Source organism: Penicillium manginii (assembly GCF_028828005.1).
Source record: "Penicillium manginii strain IBT 31320 chromosome Unknown utg000001l:1.0-3466041.0:1.0-3467806.0, whole genome shotgun sequence".
Taxonomy (NCBI): Eukaryota; Fungi; Ascomycota; class Eurotiomycetes; order Eurotiales; family Aspergillaceae; genus Penicillium; species Penicillium manginii.
In genome coordinates this window covers 1,258,841-1,272,693 of record NW_026643102.1, presented here as the reverse complement: position 1 = coordinate 1,272,693, position 13,853 = coordinate 1,258,841, and the positions used below count along the sequence as shown (strand labels likewise).

At 43.0% G+C, this 13,853-nt stretch overlaps 4 protein-coding genes across 4 annotated transcripts; 1 reads left to right on the top strand and 3 right to left on the bottom strand.

Moving 5' to 3' along the window:
- Positions 1-3,251: 3,251 nt before the first annotated feature.
- N7533_000487 (uncharacterized protein) lies at positions 3,252-3,633 on the top strand (the record flags this gene model as incomplete). The annotated part of the gene is made up of 2 exons (XM_057097137.1): positions 3,252-3,342; positions 3,398-3,633. 2 exons carry the CDS (start codon positions 3,252-3,254, stop codon positions 3,631-3,633), a joined length of 327 nt encoding a protein of 108 aa, XP_056965630.1.
- Positions 3,634-6,158: 2,525 nt separating this feature from the next.
- On the bottom strand, positions 6,159-7,782 carry N7533_000486 (uncharacterized protein; the record flags this gene model as incomplete). Its single annotated transcript, XM_057097136.1, has 2 exons — positions 6,159-7,260; positions 7,316-7,782. 2 exons carry the CDS (start codon positions 7,780-7,782, stop codon positions 6,159-6,161), a joined length of 1,569 nt encoding a protein of 522 aa, XP_056965629.1.
- Positions 7,783-9,139: 1,357 nt separating this feature from the next.
- On the bottom strand, positions 9,140-11,588 carry N7533_000485 (C2H2 finger domain transcription factor; the record flags this gene model as incomplete). Its single annotated transcript, XM_057097135.1, has 3 exons — positions 9,140-10,297; positions 10,420-10,552; positions 10,837-11,588. The coding sequence occupies 3 exons, from the start codon at positions 11,586-11,588 to the stop codon at positions 9,140-9,142; spliced, it is 2,043 nt and encodes a 680-aa protein (XP_056965628.1).
- A 363-nt stretch (positions 11,589-11,951) lies between these two features.
- N7533_000484 (uncharacterized protein) lies at positions 11,952-13,586 on the bottom strand (the record flags this gene model as incomplete). The annotated part of the gene is made up of 4 exons (XM_057097134.1): positions 11,952-12,604; positions 12,671-12,951; positions 13,008-13,376; positions 13,432-13,586. The coding sequence occupies 4 exons, from the start codon at positions 13,584-13,586 to the stop codon at positions 11,952-11,954; spliced, it is 1,458 nt and encodes a 485-aa protein (XP_056965627.1).
- Between the last annotated feature and the right edge of the window lie 267 nt (positions 13,587-13,853).

The window sequence follows — 13,853 nt, the reverse complement described above, 5'->3', positions numbered from 1 at the left end:
TTTTAAAATATTTTATATTCTATAGTACTACTAATATAATAATAAGAATAGTTAGATTAAATATATATTTTATTCTAGATAATATAATAATAATAAGAGATAAGAGACTTAAAACTCTTATACTTAATTAGTTAGTAAAGTTTATATATAGAGATATCTAAAAAAAGTATAATTAGTATATATTAGAAAAATAGAGTAGAAAATAAAAAGACTAATATCTACCTAAGAAAAGTAAGTAATTTTACAGAATTCTTAAAAATAAGAACTAAGAAAAAAAAAGAGATAGTATTATAGACCTTATAATAAGAGACTATAACTTACTAATAGATACTTAAATAATCCCTAAAACTATTGATTAAGAATAATTAAGATAAGATATATAAATAGATATTCTTTCTACTATTATCTATATTATACCTAAAAATATAAAATATAGTAAAGAATTATATAATATCCTAATAATATAATAGAATCCTATCCTATTAATAGAATAAAAATCCTATCTATAGAATAGAAAATACTAGATATATATAGAATACTCTTTATATACTTATATTTAGTTCTTTATAATTAATTAATCTAAATTACTACAGTTTACCTTTAGATTACTCTTTATTCAGTTTTATCTCTTATAATAAATATACTATAAGTAGGGAAACTCTTTAGACTAACCTACTTAATACACTACCTAGTACCTTCTTCGAAGTTACTCTACAGAATCCAAGTCCGTATAAGACTTAGCACAGTAACAGTACGATTACAAGTTCAGACTTAAGGAGTACAAGTAATAGATATCACAGACAACCAACGACATAGAGAACAACTAGTAAGTTATTTACCCCTGATCTAACCACTCACCGTGACCAGTCAGCTACGTGTAACACTTCAGACCCCTGTATATTACTGCCAGCATGTACATCTAGCCACCGAGGTGCCTCGGCCAATTGGGCTTTCTTTAGCGATCTACACTAGGCAAAACCAGCACGAGAGCACAGAGGACCCTCTCAGCACCGTACGGTCTTGCGGCAGCATGTGCTCTCTCAGTGGACCGTTAACCGTGGCTCGAAGGGTCCCTTTTTGCATAACATAGTACAAATCACTACTTAAAAGAATAAAATTACCTAATTAGGTCTATTTTTGCGTTAAGATATTACCTAAGAGGGTCCAAGGTCAGAATTCGGGCCTTGGCGCTTTGGCACGTCTGAATTGAGGGTGAGTGCTAGTTTTACCTGCTTAGGGAGAAATTGAAGCGGCTGCGGCGTAATTGAATAACCGACCACCCCTGAAAGCCTCGATAATACTTTAACTTCTGGCAGTTTGGTGTCACTTATTCGTGGGATTGATTTGGTGAATGTTGTTGTACTAGGAATGGATATTAGGTCAAGGTACTGAAGATGAAGAATATGAGAAAAATATCTCGTTTCCAATTTAGGCATTCACTTTGATGGATTTCTGATTGGGAAGCCGCAATAAGTGTAGGATAATGTACTATCACTTCCTTTTTCGCATCCTTTCATTAATTCCTGCGCTCGCGCACGACCTTGTTTTCATGTCCTCCTTACAAATGATCTGATTTTCGGGCCACGGTAAGAACGCAGTAAGCTACGCGCCAGCTTAATTTGATGATGTGATATAGTTACAATAAGCGGGGTCAATTTCTCTACACACCACTCTCACGCTCCCTTAGTGATGCAATGCTGCTTATCTTGGCGCAGAAATCCGCCATTAGCCGACACTAATGCAGCCGGGATTAAAGTTGTTACATCATAATTTCTCGCCTAAGATATGATTTGTACTTTAGCAATCAATGTTCCTTGTTTAGAAGTAAGGGTACTGACCACGGCGTCTAATCTCGGGTGACTGACAAGGAAAAAGAGCGTACTTTTCAAGTTACTGGATATGACCATCGATTGGAATTTATTTGCAATGCGGTGATATGCTATTAAGGGACTTTCGAAATTATTATCAAAATGGCAAAAAGGGTTGAATGACACTGAGTCCCGAGGTGGTCTTTCACTAATACAAGCTACCTGGTGTTTGTGACTGAGCTTGTCCATAGCTGGCTATAAATCTAGGGAAAGATCCACCTTCTACCTGGCTTCGTTTGGTTTCTTCATACCAAACTAGACGACCTGAATAACAATATATACCAACAACGCTCTATTTCATACCATTGCTTTTATCTCTCTGATTAGCAAGATCACCATGAAGGCAAGCACAAACCTTTCAAGCCCCCGTGTCCTCAATATTAGCCCTTTCGGAGATTAACAAACAGTATCACGAATAGCCCAGCACTCTTTTCACCACCCTCCTTGCTTTTCTGCTCACAGGCATCGCCTTTGCCTCCGTCATCCCTGCATCTCCAGAGCCTAACTTCCTTCGCCGTGCCGACAAGGATTAGGAACTTGTCATCTATCGGGACGTCGAACCAAGCGGGTAATGTGGTGGGACATCCTCGAAAGTCAGCGGACCCGGAAACGGAGCCTGCCACAATTTCAAACAACTGGATGTGTCGATTTGAAGCTTCGAACTGGAATTTTCGACTGCGACTTTCAGTTTAAAACCAACTCTTGCGATGAGAAACCTGCGAACAGACTCCATGTTCAGCAAGGTGCTGTCACGGACGGTTATCAGGTGCCGGATATTAAATTTGTTACTTTTACTTGTAATGACAAGCCGCCGAGTGTTGAATGAATGGGAACAGGTAAATGACCTGCTATTCCAGGTGAGCCTGCTATGAACTGAGCCGAAATTTTCCTGTTCGTATTATTGTGTGGATAAAGCGCGTGCTGTAACATGAGCTATGGTCAAACAGAAGACAAGGATGATAAGATATAAGGGCTATTATAGCAAGTCCACGTAAATGAGGCCGTTATTGCCTAATCGCAGGTATTGTAGATTATGTTCACTTATAGTAGGCAGATAAGGCATTAATAAGGACATTTAAGCATGTTATTGTTCGATTCAGATATTTTACGTATGACTAATGCATACTTTTAGAAGCCACATGATCTGACTGACAAATCTCGTAAGTGTGAATGCATTTTCCTATTTCTGACGGGCCGCACCCAATTTCCCTCCTCCCCCCCTCCTCCTCATCTCTTCCTCCCTTCCTCCCCCCTCCTCCTCATCTCCTCCCTACGTCTATTTGAATTAGTTTCTGCTCTCTCCTTATCGCCACCCACTCTCAGTCTCTGAAGTAGCATCTCAAAGGACGTTTTCTTCCGTTTGGGCTCTACTTACTGCCAAACATGTCTACTCTTCAAAACCAGAACACCAAGTCTCAAGCAGTCAAGATAGAAAGTGCTCAGACAGGACTGGCAAAACAGGAAGCCTCAAACGGTACATGCCCTATCCATCCGAACCCCCGTCCAAATAACAAGCTAATACGTAATAGGTGGCAAAGAAAACGCTACACCACGTGGGTCAAATGATTTTGTCGGAAATGACAGTCACTCCAATCCCAATGCCCTCGAGCAAGCAGATGCACATGATAACTGCGATGCTGATTGGGAGGTAGTCAGCAGCGCCCAGTGTGGCGAAAAAGACAGCAATCAAGTGTTCCATGGGCATACAGGACATTTTAGCGTTGATGTGGGTTGGGGTAAACGAAAAACATCGGCTGTATTCTAGTGACTGGAGCTTTGGCCATCATCACCAACATCGTGATGATAGACATGGTGAGGGAGGTACTCAGTGATACCGGCACTTAAGCGTAATATCTATCATTCTGCTTTAATTGTGATCCAAAATATTATGAAATTAAACCAGGATATGCCAGTTCGGGGGACTCAGTGGGCATTGAGCAGCTGGCTGAATTGCCTGAGTTGACTTTGCTGCCTAAAATGAAAGATAACAAGCGTCTAAATCTTCGCTGCCAAACGAATGTCATCATAATTTGGCCTCCGATAGAGGCGTCAGCACGATTGGCAACAAGGAATTATAGATAAATTGATTGCCAATATTAAAATTATCATGTTCAGCAAAGGTTGGAGCTTAGTCTGGCAATGCATGCGAGCTGTCACATGCCAAGGCTTCTTTCCTGGTCGATACCAAGGGATCGGAGGCCTGCTGTTGTGACCACTAAACGGTAGATCACTGGGGACCTACCCTAAACCTAACAGAACATGAGCTCTGAAGAGATAGCAAGTAACTTCTTCCTGTCCAGATGTCGCTTCATGTTGGATAGGGGAAAGCTAGAATGGCAATATATAGTATATTCCCCTGGTTAAAATACATGTTGCTTCACCTACTAAATCTGAGTTGTGGTTTCGGTCAAATATATGCACGATTCTATTGGGGAAACCTATTATCGGTCGTTCAAAAATGCGACTCGAAACAGTGGATAGTGGCGTTGTTAACTGCCAGACTTCTACATTATATATTACGCTATTTCTGCGATGTCATGATCCTTCCCGAAAACCCAAATGGATTCCCTGACTGAAATTGTCTAATTCCTTGATTCGTAGAGGTTTTGCGAAGTATTCGTTGATCAGATTTGACGGTATTGTGGATTCTTCGACTTCAGAAGCGCCTGGCTGTAGTGGCTCTGTAAGCCTGTGCCAAGGTCCATCTACACCATAAGGCTTGCTCCAGAAAGTCACTGCATATTTCGTAGGCTGTTCGGCTCGTGACGGTGACGTTTGGATTGCGACAGAAAAGTGGTGAATTCGAAGGTGCTCAGGGGGAAGTATACTCTCCTGAGGGAGGCCTTCATCGATGAATTATTTATTACCTGCCTCCTCTATGTCCATAATGCGGGAGAAGATTTCAAGATACTTCTCTGCATCAAGAAGCCACTCGCGACCGCATATTTTCCTAAATAAGTCCAGAACCCAGCGACGAAGACGCGGCCATCGACATTTCCAAGCTAATGCACTAGATTATAGTTTTGATCTATAACTAGAAATCTAAATTTATAGAATCTAATCTAATATTTTTTAAGTCTAATCTTAGAAACTAATCTCTTTAATTTTATCTCTTAAAATTTTATTTTATTTCTTAAAATTTTATTTTATTTTTCTAAATTAAAAATAGTTAGTTTTCTAGTAATTAGTCAAGTAATATTTAAAAAAATATTTTATAAGAAGATTTTTCTTAGTTTTTATATTAAATTAGAGTTTAATTAGTCTTAGTTTCTATAAGAGTCCTAATTATCTTATAAAATAATTTTTTTTCTATATAATCTTCTAGAATCTCTATTCTTATCATATTTATTATTGTTTTTCTATAGATAAAAAATTAATTTTTTCTTTTAGGATTCTAGTAAGATTTTTATATCTTTTTTATATTTTTATTTTTAACTTATTTAGAAAGTTTTCTTAAAATTATACTAATCTTATACTATACTTACCTATTCTTTTTAGATTTTAAATATACCCTTTATAAAATAATATATATTTACTAGTAAATATTACCTAAGTTTACTATAGAAATAGTATACTTATTCTATTTTAGATACTAGAAAAATAATTATTTAATTATAATAAATTATTAATATAATAGATTTAATTCTTTATCTTTTTGCTAATAAATATTTTAAGACATTTAGCTAGAAAAATCCTTTTTCATTAGATAGAAGATAAATAGTCTAATCTATAAAATAATCTATAATCTTCTAGTATTATTAAGTTATTTTTGTTCTTTTTCTTTTTAACTCTATTCATATCAATATTCTAAGTCTAGATATTTAATTTCTTTTAGAATCTTTATAGTATTATTCTTAAAAGTACTAGAATTATGTCTCAAAAATATATTTAATCTTAGTTAACTAGATATCCATCACATAGGTTAAATGACTTAGTAAACTTATCTATCTCAAATAAGTCTATCTTACTTTTTAGTCTATAGTTATACATAAGTTAAGATAAAAAGTGTCTTATTATTTTTCTATTTTTAAAATCTCATAATCCTACTTGAATTATTAGACACACTTGGCCATGAAATGTATTATTCCCGGACTAGTAGTTTTCATTTTCTTCCATACCTAGGTACACCTGGGCACTCTGCCTATCGCTGCTAACAATAGACTCAAAGAGCCTCAATCCTTAAAAAAGATGGGGAGCAAGAATATGTGGTCAGGGGTAGTCTTTAGACAAATATTGTAATCAAAACATGTTTGGAGAACTCTCCGAGTCAGAATAGACATTGATCTAGTCCTACTCGTCAACATTATATATAGGACTCCACAAAAGATCTTCGTTATCATCTGGATCATCCACATCCTCGGAATTAGGAATTATTTCCTCAATGCCTGTGATTTCCTTGAGTCCCGACAAGCCCGAGACAAATGACACGACCAAGGCATCAATATGCACATCCCACTTCTTGCACTTCCCTTTCTCATACCCCCGAATGCAAAGGTACTCCAGACTCTCGGGGAGGACCTCTGGCAACAAAAATGGTTTTCTTGGCCCGTTATTTTCTCTGATACCCATGGCAAAATATACTAAAAAGCCGATGCCAACACTCAATCGCTTTAAGGTCCGGAACTCCTTCAGTGACTTGCTGGTACTTGAGGAGGACCGGAGCATTTGGCGTTCATCATCATCGTCATCATCGGTTTCGAGCGATCTTTCGTCAATTCTCTGGTCAACTTGATCCTGCTCGAAATAATCGGGGTGGAAATAGTGCATATTGCGCTCGGCGTCGATATCCAGGATTTCCAGTGTGTCTTTGTGCGGGTAAATTGATTTGATGAAAGTCTTGGCATCGAACGGTGAATACCAACCTCCTAACACGCACCGACCACCGATGGTGTACTGAAATTCTCGCAGTACTTTGCAGGACTGAATAAGAGAGACAAGGAATTTTGAAGGCAAGGAAGAGTGGGCAATACGGATCCTGCTAATATTGGACGATCTGGGCTCTAGCACTACGCGTGCCTCGCAATTTTCGTCGTCACAGAGGGCATCGGTGCTAATGGATTCAATAGACGGGAGGTTGTCGAAAAGCGTTGCGCATTCCAAGAAGTCGATGGCCATGTAGTATCGGTCATCCGAGTCCTTATCGTCGACTATCATGTACACCTTGCGTAGATTTTGAAGATACGGAGCACTAGTCGGTTTCGCATTGGCCTGACGGAGAAATCGATGGAGGGGGAAATGGTCATCCTCGTCCAGGAGCCTCTCGCCACCCCTGCAGAATCCAGAGAATACACTGAATGGCTGTGTCATCACTAGAGACTCCAGATTGGGTGACACCGAGATGAGAATCGCGGCCAATGCCTGCGCAATGAAGGTGCCATGAATCTGACCTTCGCTGTTCGTCTTGTAAGTGCTCAGCCAAGCAATCAACCAGGAGGAGGCTTTCTTACTTGTATCCATAAGCGGAATTTGAGAACATGAGAGACTCATTGTTTTCACCTGGAGGCCTCGTGGTGTTTTGCATAAGCATGTTGAGCACCGCTGTTTCTTGGGGGCCAGCAAATCCCGCCTTCCGCACAGCCGCGTGGAGGAGATTTCTGTCACACGCACTGAGGGTGCGTTGCTCTGCAGTCTGGACGTAGCTGTGATCCATACTGGGCTGTCTAGTCTGAACGATCTCCCGTACATAGTTTCCCAGCTTAGGGTTCTTGAGAATCTCCATCATGAGGTCAAAAGTCTTGTTGATGCTGTGATCTTTCGGGTGAACACGGATCTGGTAGTACCGCTCGCGTGTTTTCATATCGCACAGCCGATGTATTGACCGACATGACTGCGATAGAGCGGCCAGATCACCAATTAATGATACGCGGGGAATAACCATAGCTTGTATCTCGAGTGGAAGGGACAGAAAATCCATATTGGAGATGTATAATAATATTTTGCCGATCGGGGTCGCGGGTTCCATTTTATTTTGGGCCGCGCCCCACTGGATACACTAGTCAAGGCACTAGTCAAGGCATCCATATGCTTGCCTTTGGAAAGTATCTACTGAAAATATTTTGTATTTGTTGGTGTCTGTGCTGGATAATAGAGCTGCGGGTGATTCTCTTATCAGAAACATCGTCTTCAAGTGGAGTTTCATGAATCACTTCACAAAATTCCGGCTCTCAGCTATCGCATGACCGAAATTCTAAACCCTGCCATCATCGTTGAAAGGAGTTTAAGTCATTCCCCAAGATAGAAAATGGCACTCAGGTGTCTATTAACACATGGGGATAGATATAAGCTTCCACCAAGTGCGTTACAGGTCGTCAAGAAGAGAGGGCTAACCTGCTGCATTGAAGCTGGGCTCACTATGGTGAGTTCCGTAGTAGCACGTCTTGCTGTTGGTATCTGTAGAAATGACGAGAAGAACGCAGAACAAAGGTGTTGGATTGGAAGATATCCTTTTGGAATTTTATCTCGCTATATAGTAGCGTCCTAAAATTAACCTCGCTTGATAGATTCACAGGGAATACCATCAGCAGTTCACTGCATGAAGGCGCTGCCCCAGGCAACGTCGATAGGGGGATACATACACTGGCGGTTGATCGTGGCTGAAAAATAACTTGACAGCCTCACTGTTTTGAATTATATCTAGTTGATCCATCCATACGGGTTGGTCACATTACTTTTTCGGCCACGCCCGCGATCAACTGGAACCTGGCTCACCCTGTATACTGCGCACTCACTCCAATCAATCGAGTAGGGCTTCAGTAAAGTGGCTCTCACCCCTTCTATCTGCTATATGAATCTATTCTAAGCAACGTCTGGTACATACGACCATAGGGTGTGGAGAACAGGGCTTCCCGTCCGCTCAGCCGTACTTAAGCCACACGCCGGCAGGTTAGTAGTATGGTGGGTGACCACATGCGAATCCCTGCTGTTGTATGTTTTTGTTTTTTTGCTCTGCTTTTCTGAATTGAAACAAGACTCTAAAATTCTGTAACAAATCATAATCAATCAATTGATCAATTTATCTTAGGATAAGTTTGTTTCTCTTTTCAAGAGGTGGTAATAGACTGCGGAAAGCCCGCGGGTATGTTTAGGACATGCTCAATTTACGGGCGAAGGTATTGGGAGGCCTGGTTTATCAGAGGTTTAAAGCAATCGAAATTTAATTCATTGATTGTTGTTTTTGTGTAGTGTGTAATGCACCAATCTGATGTTTGGTAAATAGAGCTATATACCCAATTCGAAGATAGAACATCACAACTTTGATTGGTGGGTTTAGATTAAATTAAAGTCTTCCCATCACCGCCAGGGTCAAGCATAGTTTCTCCCCCCAATCGCCGAAGCACTAGATGAGCTTCTTGCAACAACTCCCACCGACACCCAATTAACGCATCCCTTACAGCCCTCATCAAACCGGCGATATGGTTTGTCCCGCGAATGACTGGGCTCGCCGAATTATCCTGCTTCATCGCGCGTGTCATTCGAATCATGTATTCCTCGGCTCCAACAGTAGATCCACCGTCCGAGGAAGGACCCTCCGTGACCAGGCCGTAGACCCAAAGTGCTAAAACTGCAATGTATAAGCACCAAGGCCGCGGCGCAACGTTATCTTCACGGGCTAAGTAGCGCTTCCCGCTGAACATAGTTTCCTGCACTAGGAGAAGTGCATACCGACAAGCGCTGCGTGAGGATCCAGTATGGGCCCAGAGCTGCAGACGTGCCAGGGCCTTGGTTGTGTTTGTGTTAATGAGGGAGGCCCCAGAATCAGTATTCAGATGCGAAGGGCCAGCCAGCAAATACGGGTCCATGGCGACAGTGTGAATGTCAAGGACACTGACATGTAGTGTGATTTGTGCAACACGGTGCAAGGGGCGGGCCGCTTCGAGGCACAGCGATGGCTGCAGGGAGAAGAGAGATGTGGACCAGGTGTTCAGAGCCGTGTCAACAGTATTTGCCCAGACGGGGGTGCTGTTACTGCTGTTACTGATACTACCTAGACAGTTGGGGTGGTGGGAATTCTGGGTCGTCACATGGGCGTGCAGCTTTCCCATCTCGATCCCAAGCGTTAAACGTGAACCAGCCTGAAGATGGGTCTGCAGACTCATAAGCCCATGCAAAAGCACGAACCTCGCATATTCACTGCAGTGTGGCGGGACCTCATTCTCCCGGAGCAGGGACTTGAGAGTCGGCAAAAAGAGTGATGCGGTCATTTCTGGTCGATTCAGCGCTTGCCATGTCTCTGCCGAGAGAGACTCCCACGTCGACTCAAGGCAAGGAAGCGCGATTCGCATATCAATCACCGAGAGTACGGGGGAGTGTCCGAATACACAGGCATGCTGGGCATCCATGACAAACGCGAAAAACGCGGTCCGGCGCCAAGATTCTTCGTTTATCCAGCGGCGCCAGCTTGTCTGGAGGAGCTCATTTGGCTCTGCTGGCTGTGAAGTTGAGGCTTTGAGATATATACTCCCTCTTTTCATCATCTGCCCCGCAAAAGTCAAGCTTCGTTAGCCTGAATGGTATGTGGAGAGAGGGCGTGTAGATCAGATGAGGGACCCACAGTGAGGATTGTTCCGTGAAATATATGTGCCATCTCATAGTTTTTCCGTGAAGAGATCATTTTTCCATAAGCTTGTACTAGGAGGAGAGCTTGGAGGCACCAGAGAGGGATGGGGGGGCTCAAATAATCCGCTCTGCAAGCAAGTCTTAATTCAAGAACAGGATGTGCAAGGGGAGTTGGATCGGTAGCGTACGTTGAGAATGATCAGCCGCAAAGAATGGTGAACCTGCTGCCCGAGATAAAAAAGCGTCTCATCCATCGCCATCGCAGAACCTAGATTTAGGATTGAAATCAGAAGGAGCGGATGGCAAGTAATTACCGAGAATGTTGCTTGGTGAATTATGGGAAAATGCGGGTGGTAGTTTTTGAAATAGAGATCGAAAAAATGTCTTGAGGTTGTCAACCTCAAAAAATGACGAGGTCAAGACTCGAATATCGAGCTGATTGAGAGAGTTAAGGATGTTGGATCGTGCAAAATTCCAGTCATTATCTTGCTCGTTGTTAATATTCATAGGAAGATTCAAGGTCTCTCCATCTGTATCATTTCTCGCTACTTGATTATCTGCATCGCGTGCCGTAGATAAGTCGGTTTCGAATTCGACCAAAGGAGGGTCAATCAAGTCGCTAATATCCTGCAGAGGTTCAAAAAACCAATCTAAGCCATCTTGAACGGTGGGAACTTGAGCGCATTCTGCCCAGAAAGAATCCAGGCTGCTATCTTTAGTCGCGAATAGCACGTTCTTTTCTGAAGTAAGTGTCTCTTCTTCGGGCATACTCCCTGCATTCTGTATCTGAATTCCAGAGATGTGGTGATCCTGAAGCGGTTCAGATATGCCTGTTTTCTCATTTGATGAAGATAAGGTGGAGGAGGATGGCGGATGAACAATTCCCCCAGTATTTCTGAAAAACATGCCCTTTGCATGGCGTGACTTATGTCGGCGATAGAGGTCTTGCCGAACAAATGATTTAGGACAGATATCACATGAAAATATTTCCGCTGGCTGGTCTACATGCATCATTAGTGTTGTATCTCGAATGCAGTTTCGCCTTTGAGATCTCTTACGATTGAGACGGTGCCGTTGAAGATGCTCCTGGCGGATAAACGACCGCCCACATCCTGGCTCCTTACAGTTGAAGGAGCGCCGGGTTCGCATCCTTGGACTCTCCATGCTGAAATTTGAACCCCACTATGAGTATTCCATGGAGAATAATGTAATTTGCTGTAACGGGCCAAAAGTGAGTAGCTCGAGATTGCGGGGGGCGGTTCCCCTCTTTTACTCACCGCGCTACAGTACTTAACGATCTCGGCTAATGTGGCTGGCATCGAATAGGAAGTCTAGAGCGATTCTAAGCGATGTTTATGCTTTCGATTTGAGGACCATAAAAGACCTTTCAATAGTGTTATCGGCGAGGGGTATTCCCACCAATGAACGGGCAACACTAGAAGGATTTGAAGCTATGGGACCTTGCACTTGGGAATAACAATCTCCCTTATCAAACCAATCTCACCGATCCACCATAATTCTACCTTTTTAGGCATTTAAGTCGCTGTGTGTTCCAATCTTTCCTTCATCACCCTCGACGTAAACGGTCTCCTGTCCCGCGTGCGCAGGCGCATCCTCAATCGACCACACAAATGGGATCACCCAGACCAAAGCAAATACAATAAATGCCCAATCTACCGCGAACTCCACATTGTAGTTTGTCTTTGTAGAATTGACCTTGGAGGCAATCGCGCTGCCCACTGCCTCGGCGCACTTGAACGCCCCCACATACCGCGCCGCCTGCTCCGGGGACTCGTGTGACAGATAGCCGATTGTCCAGTAGACCAATGTCTGCCAGATAGCGTCGAAGCTACCATAGAAGAAGTACAACATAAACGGACCCGCATACTTACCTCCGGATGTGATCAGGTCCATCTCGTTGAGGGCGTAGTAATCGCTGCTGGGGCCGCGCTTGAGCTGGGCGGCCAGTCCGCCGCCCCACACGACCATAGAGATGAGAGCATTGATGGTAAAGCCCCATAATCCACGCTGGCGGCGGTTCATGTACTGGTTATCGAGAAAGAGGCCGAATATGTAGCTGGATACCATTTGAGCCAGCCAGTACATCGCGCCGTTAAAGCTGCGTGTGCGAAGGGTGAAAAGCTTCGCGTTATAAGTGTTTTGCTGGTAGTTGTAGGCATCTATGCGATGGATGAGAATTGAATAAAAAGGAAGGGGAAATGAAGCAAAGAGAAGGGAGGACCTACAGTTGGCAGCCATCCAGAAAGGGATAAGGGACATCACTCTCCAGTCTCGTAGGACTTTCAGCAATCCCACAAACTCCTCCCAAACGCCCGGCTTTTTCGAAACGGCGGCACGCGAATTATCCTCTCGAATAACATTGTAAGGGTTCAGTAAGGCAAGTGCACAAATACAGCCAGCAGCCATGATGCACATAAAAGCAATGTATGTTGCATCGGAAACCGTGCCGCTTTTGGAGCTGAAGTTCAACCCAAAAGATATCATTGAGCCGAGAAACCCGCCCGAACTGCATAGCCTAGATTAACATCTTGAGCCACTCGTTATATTGTATTTGAGACTCACTTAAATATAATCCAAAAAACCCCAATCATTCTCCCATGCTGCTGTGGCAAGGGATATCCGGTCATGATAGAGCCTTGTGCGATCCACAGCAATGAAGCCCCAATACCCAATATAGCACTGGCACCGATGACGAAGCCCTGGCTTGCGGTATGGTTATAGGCCAACAGAGAACCGGCATATAGGACGTATGGTACCCCGCCAATGAAGATAGTCCATTTTGGGCCCAAGATATTTGTGACAATGGGGGCAACGAATATGTTTCCCACCGCACTCACAGCGGCGAGGGCGATGTGACCCTTCGCTGACGTGGTGGTATCAAGTTGACCACCACCTCCAATTCCAGAGAGAGCATTATACATTCCAGGGCATCTGTTTAAATTTTTATTTAGTGTAATACGTGGATTGAAAGTCCCAAAAGTCTTACCCAAATGCGACGAAACTGACGATGATAATTTGCCAGAAAGGCGAATTGTACCGAGTGTAGCAGATATTGTTCGAACCATTATTGCTACCAGCTACTTCCTGCTCCTCCTCGACGCTGGTGTGGGGGTTGGTTGCTTTTGATGTTTGATGATCCATATTAAATTGAATCCTATTGGGATTTAGTGATTGTTGTCGTTGGAATGCAGGGACCCCATGCCCCACCCTCAGTCTCTATATACTAATGTGCCTCGGCCCCGGTAGGGACGCTTGGACAGCAATATCCCGCGTAACTTACGGGGTAGAAAAAGGCTATCTGATAAGGAAACTAAAAATTTCCCCTGCACGGTATCTGGGGGTTCACAGACCAATGATTTTAATGAGGGGTTTGGGTTATGCGGGATGGTGGATAACTTCGATGCAGAT